The sequence below is a fragment of the Eleginops maclovinus genome, chromosome 21, assembly GCF_036324505.1.
Source record: "Eleginops maclovinus isolate JMC-PN-2008 ecotype Puerto Natales chromosome 21, JC_Emac_rtc_rv5, whole genome shotgun sequence".
Lineage (NCBI taxonomy): Eukaryota > Metazoa > Chordata > Actinopteri > Perciformes > Eleginopidae > Eleginops > Eleginops maclovinus.
In genome coordinates, this window is record NC_086369.1 from 11,784,276 (window position 1) to 11,805,365 (window position 21,090).

Sequence of the window (21,090 nt, forward strand, 5' to 3'; positions counted from 1 at the left end):
TTGTTCTTCTCCAACGTCCCCCCTTTAAACGGTGCCAACATATTACATGTCAAAAAATGTGAAATGCCTTTTTAACTTTCAATTCTTTGACTAGGTATTTCTTGTGGCACGATTTGATACTTTGTAGCTTGGAAAGTAGGAGCTAGCAAGCTAGGCTAAGTGTTTTCCACTCAGACGTTCGGAGCTAATGAGTTAGGGTTATCATTAGCACTGATTCCCACTCGACGATACTACTTATTAACCTATGACACCTTATAATGACAGATAGTCGTATAACCTCAGCCCTCTTTACATTCCAAATTACCACGAGAGGTAACGACTTAGCATAGCAGAATAGCAACGGCTAACAAAATGGACATTAAGATTCTTCTTTGTTTTTCAACATTTGGTGTTGAAACGCATATTAAGCAGAATAACCTCACGTTTCATTATGTCTTTTTTAATTTCAGTCGCACAAGGGGACTGAATCCAACATTGTGAAGAACTATTTTGAGAAATCTCCTTCGCTAAACAGATTGAATTTACTTTTATTCTATTCATTCTCTTCTTTCTCCTTTCCTGTCTTTCACTGATAAGCCCCCCTCACCACAGAACACAATGGCTCCATTGTACTAAACCACAGAGCTGATAATGTTACGTGACATTAAGGGCAATGATGTTAGTTCCTATTCAGGGAGACCTTTTGATTGGAATGTAGACTCACAAAGAGCGCCATAATATTCAATGCTTTCAGAAATTAAAGAATCCAGTATTAAACCCAATCAGCATTGATCTGCAAAATCGTAGACTCTGAGTATTTTATTAGCCCGCATGTCAGGAGATGCTTTCTTTCCAGATAGGGAGAGATATAGGAACATTGTATTAATTTAATACATTAGCACATGAAGTCACCACATGGAGCTTTTCCTTGCAATCCATTCATTTGAAACCCCCCCCATGCAATCTATCCAAAGCAGCAAAAACACTGAGAATTCCCAATGTCATTCAGCTCCTCTGAAGTAAAGACTCAATTGTTTTTCCGCTCTTTTTATGTATAATAATATTCATATTCCGCTGAACGCTGACCCGAGAAAAAAAGGGCTATTTCAGAGCTGTCAGTGCAACGTCTTTATCTCCACTCTCCAAATGTTGGGGTCAGCCAAGACTTGACGCTCAGCAGACAATTCTCCCAAAGACCCTAATGTGATTAATGGGTGTCACTTAAAGAGGGTGGGGTGAGGTTGAAGAAGGGAAAGAAGTCATCCAAAGGAGATTGTCGCTGAAGAAAAGGTACACTGGCGACACTTCATCAGCGGAAGCGAGAAATTCAGCCCCCCTGGCTTCAGCTGCAGAATGAGATGTTCAATGTCACTTTGAAAGTTTTAAACACGGCCAGGGAATGCAACCTTTTAAATGAGGTGTGGGTAACTAGCAATTAGAGCGCTTTGTGTTGGTCATGTTTGCAAGGTACATTAAGGAATAGCTTGCTCAAAACCCTGACATCAATTCCAACTTTGCAATATTGCCTCCATTTGCTCTCTGCTACAAGGTCAGCAAAGTATTTTAAAAACTGTCATGCCAGTTTCACGTCACCAACGTCCTTGTATGTTCTCCTCTCAGTCTGCTGGCATTAATAGCCAAAAGAAAGTATAAAGTCAAGAGCCAAAAGCCCACTTTAAACTTGCTGTTCAAAGAAACCTATTTATTTTCTAAATGCAGTCAGATTATATTCACAGCTGGAGCCAGACTTTTTATCCACTCGCCAAAACCAGCTTGTCACAAATGTCACTTCTTCTCCTCGTGATTTTTTTTTATCATTCCAGCATTATCCTGGCAATCTCAATATCTGAAGTACGTTTCTTGCAGAGGCTTATTTTTGTTTACGTAGATCTTAAACGAGGCTTGTTGAGATAAAGATGTTCAAATATGCCCGAGTCTCACACCTGAATTAGTTTTTTTGTTACGCAACCGCTTAGGCTGTTAACGTCAGACAGGGCTATGGTTTATAGTGAGCTACAGTAACAGTTGTTTTAAAGGCTTCGAGCTGAAGGGGCACCGAAGACCAGGAATGAATCCTTTTTTGTTATTAATTTCCGATTGCCAGATTTGAAAAGTCATCCATGATCCCTTTGCTCATGATGCACTGAACACCTGATGCTGGGAGGACAGGTGGGCTTTGAATAGTAGGCATTCTTTTCGAGCCTGCAGGGTTCTTTATTGCATTCAAGCATTGTAATTAAATTCCTAACTGGTTCGAATATCGGTATGGGCCACTATGTGTACAGGTGTGCCTTCAACATGCGTCACGTGGTGGCAACAAAACGTGTACATTTGCAAGATGATTGACATGCTAACTTTAGAATGAATATTATTTATCCCTTAGCTAGAATCTGCAGAAGTGAAATCTGGACAAATCAGATTTGAATCCATACTTAACTTATTATTGGCTCTAAAAGAAAGCTGTCAAAAAAACACACTGCCACAAAAAAATGAGTATATGGTTAAACCTCATCCTATCAACATATTTAAGGATAATATAAGGAATCTGTATTTAAGAAACCGAGTTTGTTATCTTAATACTGAGCTATTAAGCTGTTGAACACATCTGTTATTCCTGCATCTAAAGCGTTTGCACATTTTAATACAGGCCTTTTTTTGTGCAAGAATGTATAATGTAGGGAAATGAACATAAAAAGAGGTCCTTTAATATATGATGGTGTAACATAGCCTGATTGACATTGGGTTTGCACTTAATTAACGCGTTTAAAAGAGTTGTACATTCATTACCATGGAGATGGTCCTACCTCAGTCTTATAAAACAAAGAAACAGCAAAAAGAGATCAAAGTTGGAACATGGCTAAAGATTCTGAGTCATGCAGACCAGAAATGTAAACCGAGTTGCCTCAAATGAAATAAAGATGAAAAATGCAGAAAATGAACATGTGCTAGCAGCGTACTGATTGGCCTCCTTATCTTAGATTGCAGGTGCCTGATTTGATGATGGAAAAAAGAGGAGTTGTTGCTACATGTTTACTGTAATCTCAATTTAAATCTCACTCTTTAATCCATAGATATGACATCAAACCGACGCCTAGTCTGGGGCTAAAGAATAGCAGTGAGTAAACACAGAAGTGTGCAGGAAATAGAGATGTTTTTAATGTAACTTTGAAATACATTAACAGAAATTCAGTTCACGACCACATCTCTTAATTGAACATACAGAACCTTTAATGGTGTAATAGGTCATCATTTTGAGTCTGATTTAAAACTTGATCTGATGATATGACTTAATTTACTATTTTGATGACTGTTGTAATCATTTTCCATACCTTCTTTAATGTAAACATTTTCTGCTTGGTTGTCTTTCATATCAAGCTAAATTAAATACTTTGAGTTTTACACTGTAGAAAATATTAAATTGTTTCCCCATTGAACAGTAAATATTTTCTACTTTTGCAGAGAAATGTCTGTCAAAAAAAAAAGCTATTAATCAAAATTAATATTATTTAGCAAAATGGGCAAATTTCACTGACTTAATAGTTGCATTGTCACACAGTTGGTGTATAAATTAAACATACAGAATATCTGTTAGGGAACCACAGTTTGAATGACCCTATATTGTTTTAGAAGACCACCCCGGATCTCTCTATACCTGCAACAAATCTTTCAGAATATGCTGTTTTGTCCTGTTGTATTGTTTCATTTTATTTACCAGTGCAGCATTGTGTAGAAACAATACAGAGGATGTAAAGCCATACATCACAGCAGTGTTTTCTATTGTCTCTGGTAATGTAAAAGCGTGAACAAACAACCCGTACGTGCAGAACAATGGATCAGTGCTGTAGTCCTAATAGTAACGTGGGTTAGTTCCCAGCCCTTAGTGGCACTTTGACTCCATCTAACTATACTGACCTTGCTGTGTGTGTGCACCTGTAATGTGTGCCCCTGCTCCACCCTGCCTGTTTGCTGTTATCTATGTACCTACAGCCCCCCCCCCCCAGCACACCTTCATTACTGCCCCAGATAGTGGCATTGGCAACTTGTCACTTGTATTGATTTCTCTTAAACTGCAATTTACATGGATATTTGTGGGCGTCCTGAGGGCAGTCTGCAGCCTGGCGGACGGCCCCGGCCTCTCCTCCCTCCTCCCTCTGCCCCCCCTCGGGCCGGGAGGAAATGTTTCCACCCAACAACAGAGCCTCAAAGTGACTTTTCAATCTGACATCAGCAATTGTGGTGTTTCTGCAAATGCATTGTTTTCCCTTTTTCAACAACAGCAGTAAAAAGGATAAAAACCGGTTGCGTTTTGTGTAGGAAAAATATCCTTTACAGGAAATATAGAATTAGTTCTGAACAAATCTGCATTTTCTCCCCCCTGTTCCAGCCCTGAATGAGTCACCAACACACACTTGACCTCCGCAGTATAGAGGCCCTGGGAATAAAACAATAACCTCCAGCTAGGAAAGCCACCAATGCTTTCTCTACTCTGCACTTTAGCTCAAAAATGCCAAAATGTCACAAGCTTCAAACTTTGCGGCCGTAACACACTGTCAGGAGACTTTCTGCCTCCACGCTGAAGGTCAACTGCAACTTCCAAACAGGATTTTCAAAGTAAAAGAAGAAAACTTGTCCTATATTTTCTAATAACGAACATAGTAATGAAGCTGCAAGATTGAACAGAATTCGACTTCATCAAAGATGCATTTAATGTGTGTGAGTGTGCAATTTGTACTGTATGCATCTTAGAGTAATCTCCCTTTGTAGACTTGTCAGTGATTTAAGAGGGAATTAGCTTTAGATACATAATCCTGAAAGAAAATCCCACATTTCTGGAGATAAACAAGGACATAAAGGAGAATAAGTTGTCTAACAGAGGACTTTGTGGGAAGAGGCAACATCACCCTTTTTTTGCCTCAAGTTGGTTGTGAGATGCAGCAGGGTGGCATATGGGAAACAGGAGTATTCAAGTCCCTCATGCTGCGAAACCTCTACTGAAGTGCCCCTGAGCAAAAATCCCTACCAGACTGACCTCTGATCCCCCTGTGGAGGGCGGAAGAGAACAAAATCCCCCTGCAGTTTGGAGGAAAAAGTGCGAGGAATAAGTCCAAATGCAGGAAACATTTAAGAAAGCAGCGGGTGAATAAGGGGTGTGAGTTGGTGGATGTCGCTGCTGATGTCACACCTCCCAGACAGCCACGATTGGACCCTAATTAGAAAGCTCGGCAGCAAATAGATAGGCGTCCTGCATGATTGAATCCAAAGTGGCTGATGCCCAAATTTCTGCAGAGGCGCGGAAAACCAGTGTGCGAGGGAGCGGAGTGCTGTCAGTGCTGCTGAGAGCTGCGAGAAGGAGGGAGGCGAGCTGGAGTTTCCGAGGTGATATAGAAACGGCAAGCTCCCCCCTGGTTCAGAGGGATAAAAGAACAGAGCCCAAAACATAGTCTGCGTGAAACCCGAGGACGCTGCGTTATCAAACGGAGGGCTGAGACGAGGAGAGTCGAGCCGCCGAGTCCAAGTTATCCCTGCGCTTCGCTCCATAGGCTGCGCTGATGGCATCCGTACTTGGAAACAACAGCCGCGCGTCGGGGGCTCAGAGCGGACAGGTCAAATGTAAGCTGAAGAGGAGAAGGAGGAGGCGATCGAAGAGAAAAGGTACAACTTTTTACCACCTCTTGTGTCCTTTTTCTCCTGTCTTTTCCTCCCCGTGTGAGCAGAGGTCGTGCGCACCTTGGCCGGGCATCGGAGCGCGCGGCAGCCCGGCGACCCTGCGCTGCTGCCGGTTGCACAAAGCTCCGCAGCGGGGTTAGTTTAGATCTTGGAATTGTTATCAAATGAACAGGAAGAAAGGATTTCTGTTCAGATTTGCCGGCGGCTTTTAATGACGCATTGTTTTCACCGTTCAAAGTTTAGTTGCTGCTGCGTTTACGGTTCTTAAAATCGACTCCATTGTCTCGAACATCGACAACGACAAAAACGAAACTGCTTAAAAATACAATTTGAGTGTGTATTCTACATAAAATCCGTTGTTTTTATTATTTATATCCGCATTGTTGATGCACCCTTAAATGGCAGACCTTGACACCAAGCCTGTGTAACTTTATAAAAACAGTAGCTTTCTTCCATAATTGTATTGCGATTACTAAATCAGTGTCTACTCGTGTGTATATTTAAATTAATAACGCATCGCCACAAGCAATGTCATCGAACTGCCTTTTTTTTAAATATAGAAAGTACTTGAATGTCCCTGTCATATAGCCAGTGTACCATACCCATCCTGAAATTCAGTAATGATATTCCTAATGTTTTTTCAACTTCTTTCTTTTTCCGTCTTCTCTTTATAAAACTAGTTTTGCCTCATTAAATGGAGGAACTTACTGAACACTATGAAGTCAAGTTTGAGAAACGTCTGGGCCTTCGGCAGTGAGAAAGAGAAAAGAAAATATCATTAGTTGCCAGGATATTATTTAATTTAAAATAAATTGTGTGTGTATTTTTGCATTTAATTCCTTCAAACTGCTGACTGGAGTAGATTAGTTCCTTATGATTACATTTGTATCGAGTCGGTGTATAAAGCTCATAGGCAGGACACACTGTATAGTAAATATTTGTCTTTGTAAGCTTGATAAAAATGTCGATCCTCAGTGACAGAAACACTAAAGGAATGCAACATTCTCTTTTTAGACGCTTCGGTACAAATGCTGACCGGGGCTCATGGTACACAAATCCCCTGTGTGTGCTGCTACCTGCATATGACATTTACGCTTTTACTGAAGAAACCAATCATTTAAACCATTTCCACTAATCACACATTTCCAACTCAACACCTCAATTTCAGATTGTGTCTATTTAAAAAAAAAAAAAGAACACAATTTACTACAAAGTGTTCACTCTTAAAACATGTGTTTGTGATTGTCGAGTAATTTTACAACTTTTTCTTTTTTTATAGTATCTCACTGCGAGAGGTGACATTTATAAAGATTAAGAAAGCAGTATTGAGATATGTCAGTGAAAGCTTCCATGCTTAAAAGCTTAACAAGGTTCTCCCTCTTTTAGTTTTTTCTTGATTATTTCCTGAGGTATTTTGGCTGCTCAACAGTGAATTACCCAGACTGAAGCATCAAACGCTCTGGCACAGGCCGCAAAAACTCACTGGCAATATGTTTTTTTTTTCTTTCTCACTTTCACAATTTGTTAGCCACCTCCATAAGAAAACCGAAGATCTAAATAAAACAGCAATGACACGTATAGTTTAATTTATTTATAAGTGTAAGAGATGCAAACACAATGTGCCTGTTTCTGCTTGAGGATACTGACGTGCCACCCCATTGCATTGTGGAATATGGATGAAGGAACGCTCGGAGCGTGTTGACGTATACGACTGCAATTGAATGCATAACGAGCTTTCATAAACACTTTGCACTTGTCATCAAACTACAAACAGACAACTGCACCTCATTTCCATAACCTCTTGATTTTTAATAGCCCAAGTAATTGAGACATGGGAGACAATACATAAAATATAGTGCTGAGGCAAATGTATTTACATAATGGAAACGACAGAATTGGTTCCACAACATTAAGCATTGCATACGAGTACTACACAAACGCGCCACATTAGCTGACGGGCCTGTTGCCGCGTGTTTCCGAACGGCTAATTTATCAGTGCTGCTGATTCACTCTGATAACACGGGACATTAGGGGCCAGTTCAGGGACCGCTCGTAAATGAACTGTGTCTTTGAGGAAGTGCTGATGGCCGCTGACTCCTCCAAAGCTGCAAGAGGTGGACTCACTGTGCTCCAGCAGCTGGAACAGTCACATCTCTCCTTGCTGTGTGAATGTGTTTTTACTTTGAGGATTTAAGCCTTCAGAAATGATTTTTTTTTTTCAATATGCCCCCACGATTGAAAGATTTGTCCCCCTACCTCAAACTTGACCGCAAATCCGGATTGAGCGCTTTTCCTTTTTAAAAAAAAAAAAATATCATTATTATCCTTCATCTCAAATGCCAACTGATCATCTTGAGATTCCGCACAATTATTTTGTACAGACTTTAAGGCAAAAAGTCACAGAGGGATTATTGCATGGCATTTGAGGCTTAATCCCCCGAAAAGGCTGCAGATTATTTGTAGATGAACTCACTAAAACCTATGTGTGTATTCAAAAGGTTGTAAGCAGATTCCTCCTCGCAACTTTGATTCATTTGTTCCCCTCTCCAACGCCTCTTTGCAGTTGTAGAGTGCAAAAACAAATGAGTACAGAATGAAGATTACAGAGCAGGGATTTATTTGCTCATAGTTCTTGTCACACCTGCTCATAATTCCCGGTAAATGTGTGCTTCACTAAATCCTCATCTGTTTTAGCTCTTTCGGTTGCTCTCTATTGAGCCTCCTTGTATGGTTACAGTGTTCCTGTCAGCTCTGCGTTGTGCGGATGAACACTTCGCTCTGCATTTGTTTGCTTTCCCTTAAGCACAGTGTTTGACCAGTGTCACCACTCCTAGAAGCATTCATGGACATGCTGTGTGCCTGCTTCTTAATTAACTGCCGTCTCGTGATTTACGGTCATATCCCGTAAGGATATCAGCACCACAAATTGAATCCTTTTGGAGATGTGCGACAGTCCTGTGCAGGAACATCTGGGGGAATGTAGCACATCTCCCTACCTGTCAATCATCAGCACACCTTTTTTTCCCTCTCTGCCACCTTAAACTGTGGCATATGTCTGACATATTCCTCGTCTTTTATCCACAATGTGTGCTTTTTATGAACAAAAATAAGCAGAGCGGAGATTTATAGACCAACATTATTTTTTTACAACCGCACTTATCACCCTGTGCTCTCGGCGTACAGTACAGTATATCAGCGTATCATCAGGGGGGATATGTGGAAAACACGGAGTGCCACATAATTTATGTAGCAATTACTGTTTACGCTCTGGCGTCTGGCGAGGTGGCGGCGGAGGGGTCGAGTGTGGGCTGTCGGGGGGGTGATGAAAGTTGAGGTGGAGGCCGGCGGTGGTTTAGCAGCGGGCCATGGCAGAGGATGAGGGTCATCGCCTTCCTCACGTTTTAGAGAGTCAAGGGGCCGCCGGCGGAGACGTGAGCGCAACGCCCCTCGATGCTCTCCGAGGGCGGATCTAACTGTCTGGCTGCGTAACAGATGAGGGTTAGAGGAAGCTACAGATATTACCTGTCCCCCGCTCCCCTCTTAAGGCTGATGACGGTAATACCAGCTGTGTCGAGGTGAGGGCAAACGTCAGGATGAAGAGCCGAGGCCGAGCCATTCAGAACCTCCATTAGGATTTCCCTGTTTTAGCAATCCAAGCTCTGTGTTGGTTTAACTAGCCAAGTGTGTGACTGCATCTAAACATGTTTCATTACACGTTGCATCATGTGACAAAGAAACGATCATCGTCACTGTTGGAGGAAAACCTCATTCTAATATAATCAGAATACAACGAAAATTGCCTTTTTGTCTTTTTGGTGCTTTTGAAACTGCCTTTAGAGTAGCCTGACATGTTAAAGGTGCTGAATCACAAAAGTTGTCTTTGCAGTATTTAAATATACTGCACAAAATATCCATCCTGCTATCTGTTAGGTCACATGGTATCTGTCATATGCTGACTGCGCAAGAAAATCTTGATTGTTTTTTCACCAGTAATTTGTAGCATTCTTTGTCGATTTAAAACCTCCTTCGTCTCCTAAAACTGGCGTTCAACCGTGTGAGATACATTTTCGTAGCGCAGTCTGTAATGGTAATAAGGTAGCTTTAATGTCCTTTTTTATGAGGTGTTAATACTGTTGTCGCAAGTTAAAGTAAAATTGCAGTTACAAAGAAAAAAAACATCACAAATTTAGGAAATGGGTCTCTTATATACAGTACCATTCTGACAGTGTGCTAGAGCCTGAATAATGGCATCAATAAAAAGCTGGATATGAGTAATAAAAGAGGGTAAAAATAGTCTGCTCAGTGCCATATAATACTGCTCTGGATTCTCATTGAAGGATTGTTACACTCAAGCTACAACGGTATTAACAGTACAAATACTTTATGCGAGCCCGTTCATTGTGCTGCCAGGTGAAAGGACTGTTCTATGTCTTGCCTTATTCGTCAATATCTTTTCCTTCTCTGTATTTGGTGCAGACCCAAGGCAACAATGTAAACCTGGACTCAAACACTGTAATGGTAGAGTGTTTTCTTCTCAGTGGCCTATATTTACCTTCATAATCCTTAATAAGATCCTGATGCAGCAACAAACAGACAGGTGGAGGCTTGAATAAATGCGCACCTAGCTCACCAAATTCCTAATGTAGGTTTATTCACAGCAGGGTTAGTTACAGTGTGAGGTGGAGGCTGTTCCTGGTAATGGAACACAGTAGTTAGCAGTGCTGGTTTCCATGTTGGGACGGCCCAATGTCACAAAGCCTGAGTGTAGTGGGAGGGAGGAAGAGATGCATTTCACAGATGTAAAGTGTAGTATTAGCCCCAAAACACTTCTGTCACATTTGTTTGTGTTTGTGCTGATAACCACATTAAGAGCTGCGACAAAAAACACCGCTGGCATTTATGAGGTTAATGAAGGTCAGCGGCGGCGGCGCGCTCCTCTGTGTGCGTACGCATGGCTGTGTGAATTTACAGGCGCTTCCTGATTAAGGCTAACGGTGGAGGAGTCGTTGCTTTAGGACACGGCGTCCTCTAAATGACTGAACGTTTAGCTGAGGGAGAAAAAAAAAAGGGTTATTACGACTGACTGTGCTCTCTTGAGGACAGCTGATAAAATGACCAAGGAAAAAGGAGTAGCACAACTTTAGCACATTAGCATAATTAGTAATTATCTCGTAATAGTCCCTCTTGGCGTTTTTTGGGAGCTCGGCAGTGGGAAATTGTACTTAAAGTTCAGGGCGCAGAAAACAAATTCCATGCCATAATGTCTCAATAATGCACTGCTGCTAGGAGTCAGGTTGTAGAGAAAATGAATCGCAAGTATCAAAAGCACGGATGCAGATTAAAAAAGAAAGAAATCAGGAGGTGACACTTAAGTTAATTAGTCTCTTGTTGGATGACTCCCACAGTTATCACAAATAACTTGTTGCACTTGTTGCTATGACAGCAAAACCAACTTTTTAATTGAGTTAGTCGTGTGCAGCTTTCAAAACATTTAGAGGAGACCTTTGAGAACTGGTTCACTGCAATACAGTTGAACGGCGCTGATGTATGTGTGAGTGCATTGAGGAGAATGCTCCGTGGTGAGCTCATTTGTTTGCATGCATGTGTGTATTAGCGCATATTTGTCTGGGTGATCCCTGTGTGCAGTGCGAGCTTGTGCGCTGCTGTTCGTAGCGATCTGTCAGTCTTCATAAACAGAGATGTGGCACAGCGAGTCAGCAGCATTATCGCTCCCTGTCAGTGTTTGTGTGTCTGCAGTCCACCAGACAACACAACATGAAAGAGTGGATGGTGTAAAAGAGACTAGAGCGGCCTCGTAGCGACTCGAGAGATTTAAGGTGGCGTTGGATGTGAGGAACAAAGACGAGTCAAAGCAAAGCCTTTTAATGCTGTTTGAATCACAGCTCCATTAATATATGACTTTTTTTATTACATGTCGTGAATTTCAAGTGAAGGCGGTTTAACGTGGGACGATCTTTTAAGTTTTTGGATCATTTAACGCCTTTAACACGTACATGTTCAAACCACCTTTGTTGTTTTTACCATTTACCCCCGCCGTTCCTCCCTTGTTTTGTAGCACATATTAAAACAGGAATACAACGTAGTTATGTTCATGTATAGATCATTCTCATCATTATTTTCTTGATTAACCTATGCTTTGTTAAGAAAAAAAATCAGAACATCAATAATGTCTATTTATTTATTTAGCTGGTAGGGACAGTGCTCATTGATTAACAGACACATTGCTGTAAATAAGCTAGAGTTAGCTGCTATGCTAATTTCCATCTGTTGTCCCTAGCCAGATCTTAAAAGGCACCCTAAGATATAAAAATACATAAACTGATAACAAATAAAACCATAATTAAAAAGACATAAACACACCCTCAAACAGACACCGACGATGCACGCCTCTCACTACACCCTCCACATGAAAGTTACAGCATACAGTAGGTTACAGTGGAATGACATTACATGGCTTTAAGCATTTGGTATGTGGTTACAGATATGATGTTCCCTCATCCAAAATTTGAGTTTGCTTTTGAAAGTTGTAAGGCTGTTACACTCCCTTAATTCATTGGGCAGACCATTCCAATAATTGATGGCTCTAATTGAGAAGGCTGTGTGTCCAAACTTGCTTTGTCTGTACTGCACTACGCAGTCCCCTCTGGCGGTTGATCTGGTTACTCTATTGACATTTTGAACAAATGTAAGAAAAAGGAGCAAATGTTCACACTATAAAAACTACATTGATCAACTTTATGTGTTATTTGCTTGAAACCAACCAATGATTTCAGCTCTACTTGGAATTCATGCGTTCATGTTTTGTTTTACGGCATTGTAAAGTAAATATTTCTGTTTTAAACGGACCATCCATCATAGAGACCTGATGACAGATATTGCTGTTCATGCATATTCACTGCTGTCTAATGCCAGTTTAATTTAGGAGTTTTATTTCAGGAGCACTTACTGTAAATACAAATGAACTGTAAAACGTTTCGTAGTCTCTGCAGTCTTCTTGGGCAGCAAGTCCCAACAACTCCCCAAAAATCTCCCCATGCTTTTATCATGGCTGCTTTAAAAACAGACACACTCCAGTTTTAATCTTCTTGTTTCACTCAACAGTGTAGCTGCTGATTTAAGGCAGCTGATTTTATTTAATCTTTTATACTATTTTAGCATGCCACCCGTACAAGCTCTCACATCCAATCTGAAGTGTTGCCAACAGCGTGGAAGCACCCCCACATCATGGTGGCAAAACATTTCTCCAGTTTATGATCCTAATTAGCTCTAACTGTGCCATCATCCCTGAGTCATCATGCCTGGAGAGAGGGCAGATCATTTGACGGTCCACAGTTTCACACTTTCTTTTTATGCCTCTCCTCCCTTTCTTCCTCTCTTTTCCTCTCATTTTCTTACCGTCTCTCGTTTCAGCAACACACACTCTGTTATTGTCCTGCGGCTCTCTCGTGTGTATTCACAGCACGGTAGCTGCTACTGTGAAAAGGGACATATTTCATAAGCAGAAAATAGCTAAAGAAGGTGTAAGAATATAAGCACCAACGTTTTTTTTTCCCTTTGCTGTTTCACACACTCAGCCCAAAATATGGCCAGTCAGACATGAAATGTGTTCGGATGCTATTTGAGTGCATTCGACAATTAAGTCACAAACACTTGAATGGCCTTTGACAGCATCTGATCCGCTGACAGACTCTGCGCTGTTGACTCTGGCTGACTTAAAACCCCTGCATCGCTGTCATGCTTCAGCCACACGACAGCACAACTACCCTGTCTGCTGTGCTGACATAGCAAAGTTAACACCGATACCCCGCCTCATATGGAATAATGAAATTGGATGAAGCAGCTTAACCGCGCGCCGTCCCTCCTCTCACCATCAGACTGGGTGCCTATTTGAGATAACGTTAATGAAGGGGACTTTAGCCAAGAATAGACACGTCTTATTGCCGGAGGGGGGGCAGGCGAGGAGGAGGGGTGGGGCGCTAACAGCATTTATTTCCATTAATAAGATGGAGTGTTTTACAAGAGGGCCTCTCCTGAGGGCTCTCTCCGGAGGTCGGAGAGAATCCTACACCTTAACAACCCCCGAAACAAGTTCATTTCACCAGGCGAGCGCGCGGAGACAGCAGCATGTCTCCTCTCAGAGAAACTTGTCTTCACCTTGACGTCACCTTGGCCCCACACTACTGTGGCCGAGTTGGACACTCGATCACCCTAATCACGGCTGTCCTTCCTTCATATATCTTTTTAGGGTCATTAATATGAATCTGAGAAGCGGGTACCTTTGCCATATCAGCACTGAAGTATATTTCTCTTGGACGACCACATGAGCAAAAGCGTGGCATTATGAGTTAGCTCCTAAGCTTCACTTTGCTTGTGTTGCTACAAACGTGCTTGAACAGCTTTTTTATAGTTGTTAGTCATTTAAAGAAAATGAGGGGTCCTTGATTTCAGGCTTCCAATTTAAGGCAGGGGTTAATCAATTTCTTTCAAGCTAAGATGTGACTGTTGTCGGCAGATGTTATCGACTGCAGTTAGTTAGCTAATTACGTTAGCTTATTAGTTGAAGGAAAACACCCTCTTGTTTTAAGCTGACATGTTTTGACGCCGTGGACTGACTCTGGGAGAAATAACGTTACACTTTAGCCATAGGTAAATACGTTTGTTGGCCAGGCATGCTATAGCTTACAGCTTTTGTTAGAGAAGATAAACACTGTTACCCATTTCTTACAGCTCTTGTCTTTTTTGCGTTTTGACCAGCTGAAAATAATGACCACATTCATGCAACTCCACACAGAGAACCGCTCTTACTACAGATCTTTGCACACTTGTCCAATATGTTGAAAAACCGAATCTTGACAAGCTTGGTAATAGTTGCTAAGGACAATCACCGAGGAGGGATTAGAAAACAGTCTCTGTAATAACCTCATGATCATTACAGCATTATATGATAAGTGGAAACCGTTATGGGTAGCAATGCCTTATCTCTGTGCACTGAAGAGGCCATGAGCTCCATTACTATGCCTGTATACATAATGCTTTCTAGCACTATGATATTTTCACCTATCTCTGTATGAGGGCTCAAGAGAAATGTCCTCCTCCCTATTTAGTATGTAAATATACTCAACGGCAGTTGATTCGGCATAGTAAAAGGTAAACACGCATCTCATCCAAAGCATATTAGATCCTTGTGGCTGATGGAATTGCCTAATAACAGATCAGTGCATTGATAATGATGAGTGTCCTGGCCTGCTTCATTATTCTGCTCACATGCAAGCATTAAATAACAGTTTTCCCCCTCTTAGCCCTGCAGTAAATCCTCTCTCATCCATCGATCCCAGCATCCTTCTGGGGGCTCCTTCTAGGAGACACCGACAGGCTTAGCTTGCAAATCCTTTAAAAGGTATTTAAAAAAAAAAAATCTTTGCCTGAGTTCTGAATATTACCAGAGAATCGGCTGCCGATGGGCGAGCTGGAGTTTTATATACCTCTGGGCCGACCCGTGCGATATGTGAAGACCTGTTTTCCAAGTTTTTTAACAGTCACACAGCGTGGTGTTTATTTTTCCCCCTTGCCGCCCTGGTTTTGATTTGTACAGCTTGAAGTGGTGGAGCATAATAGATGTGTTTGCATTTGCTGAAAAACTGAGAGTTCCAATCACTCATCCATTGCTTTTGATAGCTCAGAGCCTATTTGGCCTTGCACAGATAAGGCCTGAGCATACATCGAGTCCGATTCGGTTGAATTGTTTGTACACACATGGTGCTTTGGCATTGGTCTGCTTGGATTGGCTTTGGCATGATGGAGAATTGTATCCCCAGCCCCCCCCCGCCCCTCGTCTACCTCGCTGACAATCGCACAGCGGTGCTTTGGGGCTGGAGCTGTCGGTGAAGGGTGAAGGGTGCGCAGGACCGGAGGCTACGAGTGTTTCCTTGCATAAAGGACAAAGAGGGACGATGCCTTTGGGTTGAAGTAGTCCCTGAAATTCTGACACAGATGAACCAACATAACTATCATTCCCAATTTAGATACAAGTACATTGTGTAATTCCCCATAAGATTTATGCCTCTGGTAGAAACATCACACTCTTTAGTTATGGTTCACTAAATACGAGATGTGGATTCGCATTGAGGTTTATTCTCCATAACTTTTCGTTAATTGTCACATTAACTAGTTGGGCAAATGTGTTTGGATAACAGATACAGTTTGTCATATCAACTTTAAAGGTGATGATGTCAGTGTTGTGTTCACAACCTCTTTTTACTGCCCCCAACTGGCCCAAAAAATCTGTTATTACAAGTTGAACTGTTATAACGCTTTTATTTAGACTAAGTTTAGGATGTTCCTTTTTCAGATGTGGGTCAAAGAGGTATCATTTTTATTATTTGACTCAATTAGGTGCTGTATATCATTGTTGCAGCTTGTGTTTGTTTGAGACTGCTGAGGTTTTTTTAAAGGCTTAGAATGGACACGAGGTGAAGCTAATTTCAAGCAATGTTGGTATCACGCTACAGAGCTAGGAACGTGTTTTTATCAATGTTATAATCACTTTTAAATACAGTTTAATAAACAAAGACTAACTTCCATTACAGATGATGACTGAATTAGTTTGTACCAAGAAATAGCGCGCTTTGTATTGAACCGCTGCACATACTGTGTGTGTGTAACACTGAGTTAAACGTATCATTACATTCAAATTAGAATTAGTGCTTTTCAAAAAGACACATCATTTCCTAAATGTCTAGAAACAATCATAGAAATCAAATGAATCTGTTGTACTGTACGCACAGCAGGGTGCCCCGCTCAAACAGCAGCCAGGCTCTGGGCTAAATTCACTCTAGTGCTGCAGTAAACTCAGTGTGGCCCGGCAGTTTGCAGCGGGAAGGGAGAGTGGCAACTAGGCTTAATGATAATAGCCCTGACGATAGCAATGATAATCCTCCTGCTATTCCTGCTGACTGCAGAGAGCCCGCGCTTTGTTCTCCGCTCCCCCTATTAGTGTGATGGAGCTTCATTTTAATTTGAATGGACCATCAGTTGGATAAGGAGAAAAAGCGGTCGTCCGCATAGAAGTGTGAAAGAGAAATGGAGCACGGAGAGTAAAATGTGCACCTCAATGGGTGCAGACATGTATGTCCACACATACACACACACTGCCTCTCAAACAAAGACACAACAATAGAAAAGTGCACGCCTACAGGTCAGTGTGGTGACCTGTCTGGGCTGCAGCTATTATCTTCTTGGCACCTGTTCCAGGGGAGTTTCTCCTGACTGTCAGCCACAGCTCAGGCTTTCAGATGGCAGACGAAGAGGATTTCAAATGACACAGGGACCGGGATCATTGTTGCTCTTTAGTTGCTATTTGTTTCGCAAGTAGAAGAAACATTAGTACATCTACTGACAAATTGGACTGATTGTGAAATGGGGATGTCAACTCATGTGAATTCCACATTAACAAGGGAATATTGTGTTCTTTTGAGCCAAAATGTGCAGCTAATTTGACCCAAAAACAGACTAGCCAGCTGTTCTAAGGATTTCAAACCTCCAAAATAGAGAAGTACCCAAGGTTTCAATAATCTAATTCATAATTGTTCATTTCTTGACAAATCTCAATGTAAATGTTCTAAGAAGCAGGATAATATTCCCTTAAAGCCAATCAAACACCTCATGGATGTGTTTCTTCTAGCAGTTATTTTCTGTCAAGGCATCGTTATTTTAAAAGGGAATTAATACCTACCTTCATTATGGAAATTAGCTGACAATTGATGAAAGCCTGAAACAAAAGCTAGACTTGGCAGATCTTTGTTTTGAAAGAAAGACCAGGGTGTGTCCCAGATGTGTTCCAATTTCATATGTGTCCTTGTATGGGTTGTGGTTCTCTGACGCAATGTTCTTTAAAACTGTAAGTTAAGGTCCTGAGTGACCCTGAGCGTGCACTAGTTCCCTGTGGCACACTTAGTTTGCAAAGTCCTGGCCTGCCGTTGATTGAGCCGAGCGTACAAACAAGGCTCTCTCTGTAGGGGTAGTTTGTCATAGCTGTGACTTCAGGGCTATCTAAATAGCAGCAAGCGGGCGCGTTCATCATCACATTCATCCTGAGCAGGGTGAGAGATGGATGCCAGAGCAATCCACCAGGTCATGAGTTATCATCCACCAGAGGCTGCCGGTTCACACAAAGGTCAAAGGGCTATTTGTCTTACGGCAAGTATGCCTGTCTGTTAAAGCCTTCTGCTCTGTGCACACAGACAGACAGACACACACACACACACACACACGCACCAACTAACAGCTAAGTACCTGTGGACTCCAATTCCTGCGTGCATTTGTTATTTGACTTTATTTTAAATGCTACCATGTTTTATTTTCCATTTCATATTAAAATAAAACGTATAATATTATTTCAGTATTCCTTAATTTAATATACTTCAATTTAGTTTAACATATTGTTTGTTTTTGGCATCAACGGCCCAGGACATACAACACTGACTTAACACTGTGAAAGGTTTTACATTTCTTCCCAGATTATACTAATTCCTTATCATTAGGAATAAACTCACACAGTTTTGTGCAGATTTAACCAGATATAAGGTGCTATTGTGTAACACAACTGGATATAAGCAACAATTATTTATGCAGACAATGTTTCTGTTGTCATATCAACAATCCTTACTCAAGAAAGTATTTGTTATTTCTAACCCTAAACCTTTCACCATCCAGATGCTGTTCAGTCTTTACTGGAACAAGCACATTTTAATCAGCTTATAGATGCTAAACGTCCACAATCTTGATTAAAGTTAAACATCATCCCACACAAACCCCATTGATTCACAGCGAGTGTCACGGGTTCGATTAATTATGGTTTATGCACCATTTTAAAACTATCAATAGCACTGTGCAGAGCTGTCATGGCCAATAACTAAGCTGCATTAAAAAACATTTGGTATACAATAAAGAGCTAAATGCAATAATGAAAATATGAAGGAGCAAATCATCAACACACAAACCGATTAGTTTAAGCATCACCCACAGACCTCCTGGCTGTGAGTCGTTGTGTAATGAGTCAGAGGGCATGTGGATTGGCTCTTTTGTTAAAACCAGAGAATGCATTTTCATTAGTCTGACTACTGTAAAGAGCCAGCCAACCCTGAATGGCGAATAGATTCATAGTCTTTCATTTCCACTCATTAGACTCCTTTAATGAAGACTGGTTTGCTCCCAGCAAGATATACCTTTGTAACAAGAGAGACTTAACTCAGCCACTAACATCACCTGCTCCGATAAGATAAAATAACATGAAACTTTAATGATCCCTGAGGGGACCTTTCACTGTTGCAGCTGCAGCTTGTAATAAAGGATATACTGAGGAAAAAATATGATTATCATGTGAATATAGCCGAGTGGGGAGTATTAAATGAGCCCAGACTTGCAATTTCAAACATTAAACATGGTAAATAGGAACAGTGAATCCAATTACAAAGCATGGTTAATAATTGCATTATCATGGGGAGCAAAATAAAGTCTCAGTTACCATAAAACACCAAACAAATGGAGGATGTTTCGGCAATGATGACATTTAGCAGAAATAAAATGCATGCTACATGAAACAATTATAAACCCTATTATGCATTCACTGTTAAAAAGAAAAGACAAATTAATTAAAATGCCTATATTTAATGCCTATGTGTGTTGTCATTAACAGAACTCCTATATGTTTATATAGTTTATGTTCTTTATATACATATTTACATGTTAGATCCTCCAGAAAATGTACATCATTTATCTTCTCAGATGAGGATTTTATAATAATAATGATGATATGGTTTAATGATTATTTTTTTGTATTGATTAAAATGAAGTGATTCCAAACAATAGTCATAGAATATGAATTTTACAGTCTATTATGAAGCAATTACTGTTAACATGCACAGAAGCAACTGTAAAAGGCCCTGCTTACGATATGAGTACATTTGAAACACAAGTATTCTGTCCTTTTAAATGCTTAAATAAAGTGTTTAATGAAGGAGACGCCTTTAAGCAAGTTGAGACAGCACAGAGTATCTGATCATCTGGATACATGTTGAAATAAGAACTCACTGCGGCAGGATCTTTAAGTTATTGTTTGGTACAGTGTTTGTGGTAAAAGTTCTCTGGCTTGTTTCTCATCGAAACGAGCCCCAGCTTCCAGGCTCTGGTCCTCAACACACCTGCTTGTCGTCGAACGGCTTTCCTGCCAAGATGGTTATCTGATCCTTATTGGCCGCGCACTTGGCCAAACTGCAGCGATGCCCATTATCAGGCGTTAAGCAGGTGCTCAGACGTATCGCTCCTCCATCACAATGCAGATTTGCGCACGTCGGGCAATCCATTTTTCAATTTGGTCTCCTGCCTGAGATAAATTAACAGATGTCGATTGATTTTCCTTCCTTGGGAACCGCGAGCCTTGTTTACACCTGACAGCCAAGGCGTTATACCTGAGTGGCTGTTTGAGACAAACGCACGTTACAATTAGCCTTTTTTAATTAGACTGACAATTTGCAGTAGACTTGGTAGGCAGCTACTTTGAGATGTTTTACTTTTGGTGCCTCTTTGTTAAGCTAATCGACAGATTGCCTCGAGATAGATGAGGTGTTTCAGTGAGATTGAAGGCCTGTGTCATAATTACACTCATGTGTGTGTGCATACACACGCGCCTCTCAATGATATCCCATGGCTTCCTTACAAATTATAGGATCAAAATAAAAGATTGTTCCTTCGTCGTATGCCTTAATCAAACTAACAACAGCACAAAGACTTCATTGTCACTCATCATCCCCTGGAGCCTCAGACTCAACTTGACGCCATGGCAAGGCCCCCCAGCGCTTTCACAGCCATCTATGTTCACCAGCTGGTTATTATTGCTAAAAATACGCTTGTAAAACTGGTGTAGCCTGGCACCATCACACACTAATGACGGGAGTCAAGTGGCGCGCGGCAGATATGCCCTCACATGCGGCCTGTCACAAGCCATTTAATTGAACTTGAGAAAATGGGAGCCGGCGTTGTTTTTGCTCTAAGCCCCCCCTCACCAAACGCACACACACAGAAACCCCTTCTCCCCCCTCACCTCCCTAAAAGTCGTTATGAAATAATATGCCTTCTTTATTGCCATCATCTCAGTGATCATGATAGTTTTCACATAGCGATGATCTGTTATTATCTCCCCATTCCCTGCTCAGGCTATATTCACTGTTCTGTGGCGGAGGAAACCTCCAGCTTGTTAATCAACACTCATTGAAGGTTAGCAACTCTTTAGATGTAAGCAGCTGTCAATCAAACTTGTCTCTTTTGAATCAATGCATTGGCATAAACGATGGATATCTCGTAGTTGATATAGAACATTGGGGTTTTAGTTTTAGGGTCCTTTTTATTTCTCCTGCTTTACCTGTCTTT

The 21,090-nt window shown here is 41.2% G+C and overlaps 1 protein-coding gene across 1 annotated transcript in view; it reads left to right on the forward strand.

Moving 5' to 3' along the window:
• Positions 1-5,258: 5,258 nt before the first annotated feature.
• adarb2 (adenosine deaminase RNA specific B2 (inactive)) overlaps positions 5,259-21,090 on the forward strand; it is a 135,002-nt gene continuing 119,170 nt past the window's right edge. Inside the window, exon 1 of the mRNA XM_063912288.1 lies at positions 5,259-5,631. Within this exon, the coding sequence (XP_063768358.1) occupies positions 5,529-5,631 (103 nt within the window). The 5' untranslated portion in view covers positions 5,259-5,528. The remainder of the gene's footprint in view (positions 5,632-21,090) is intronic.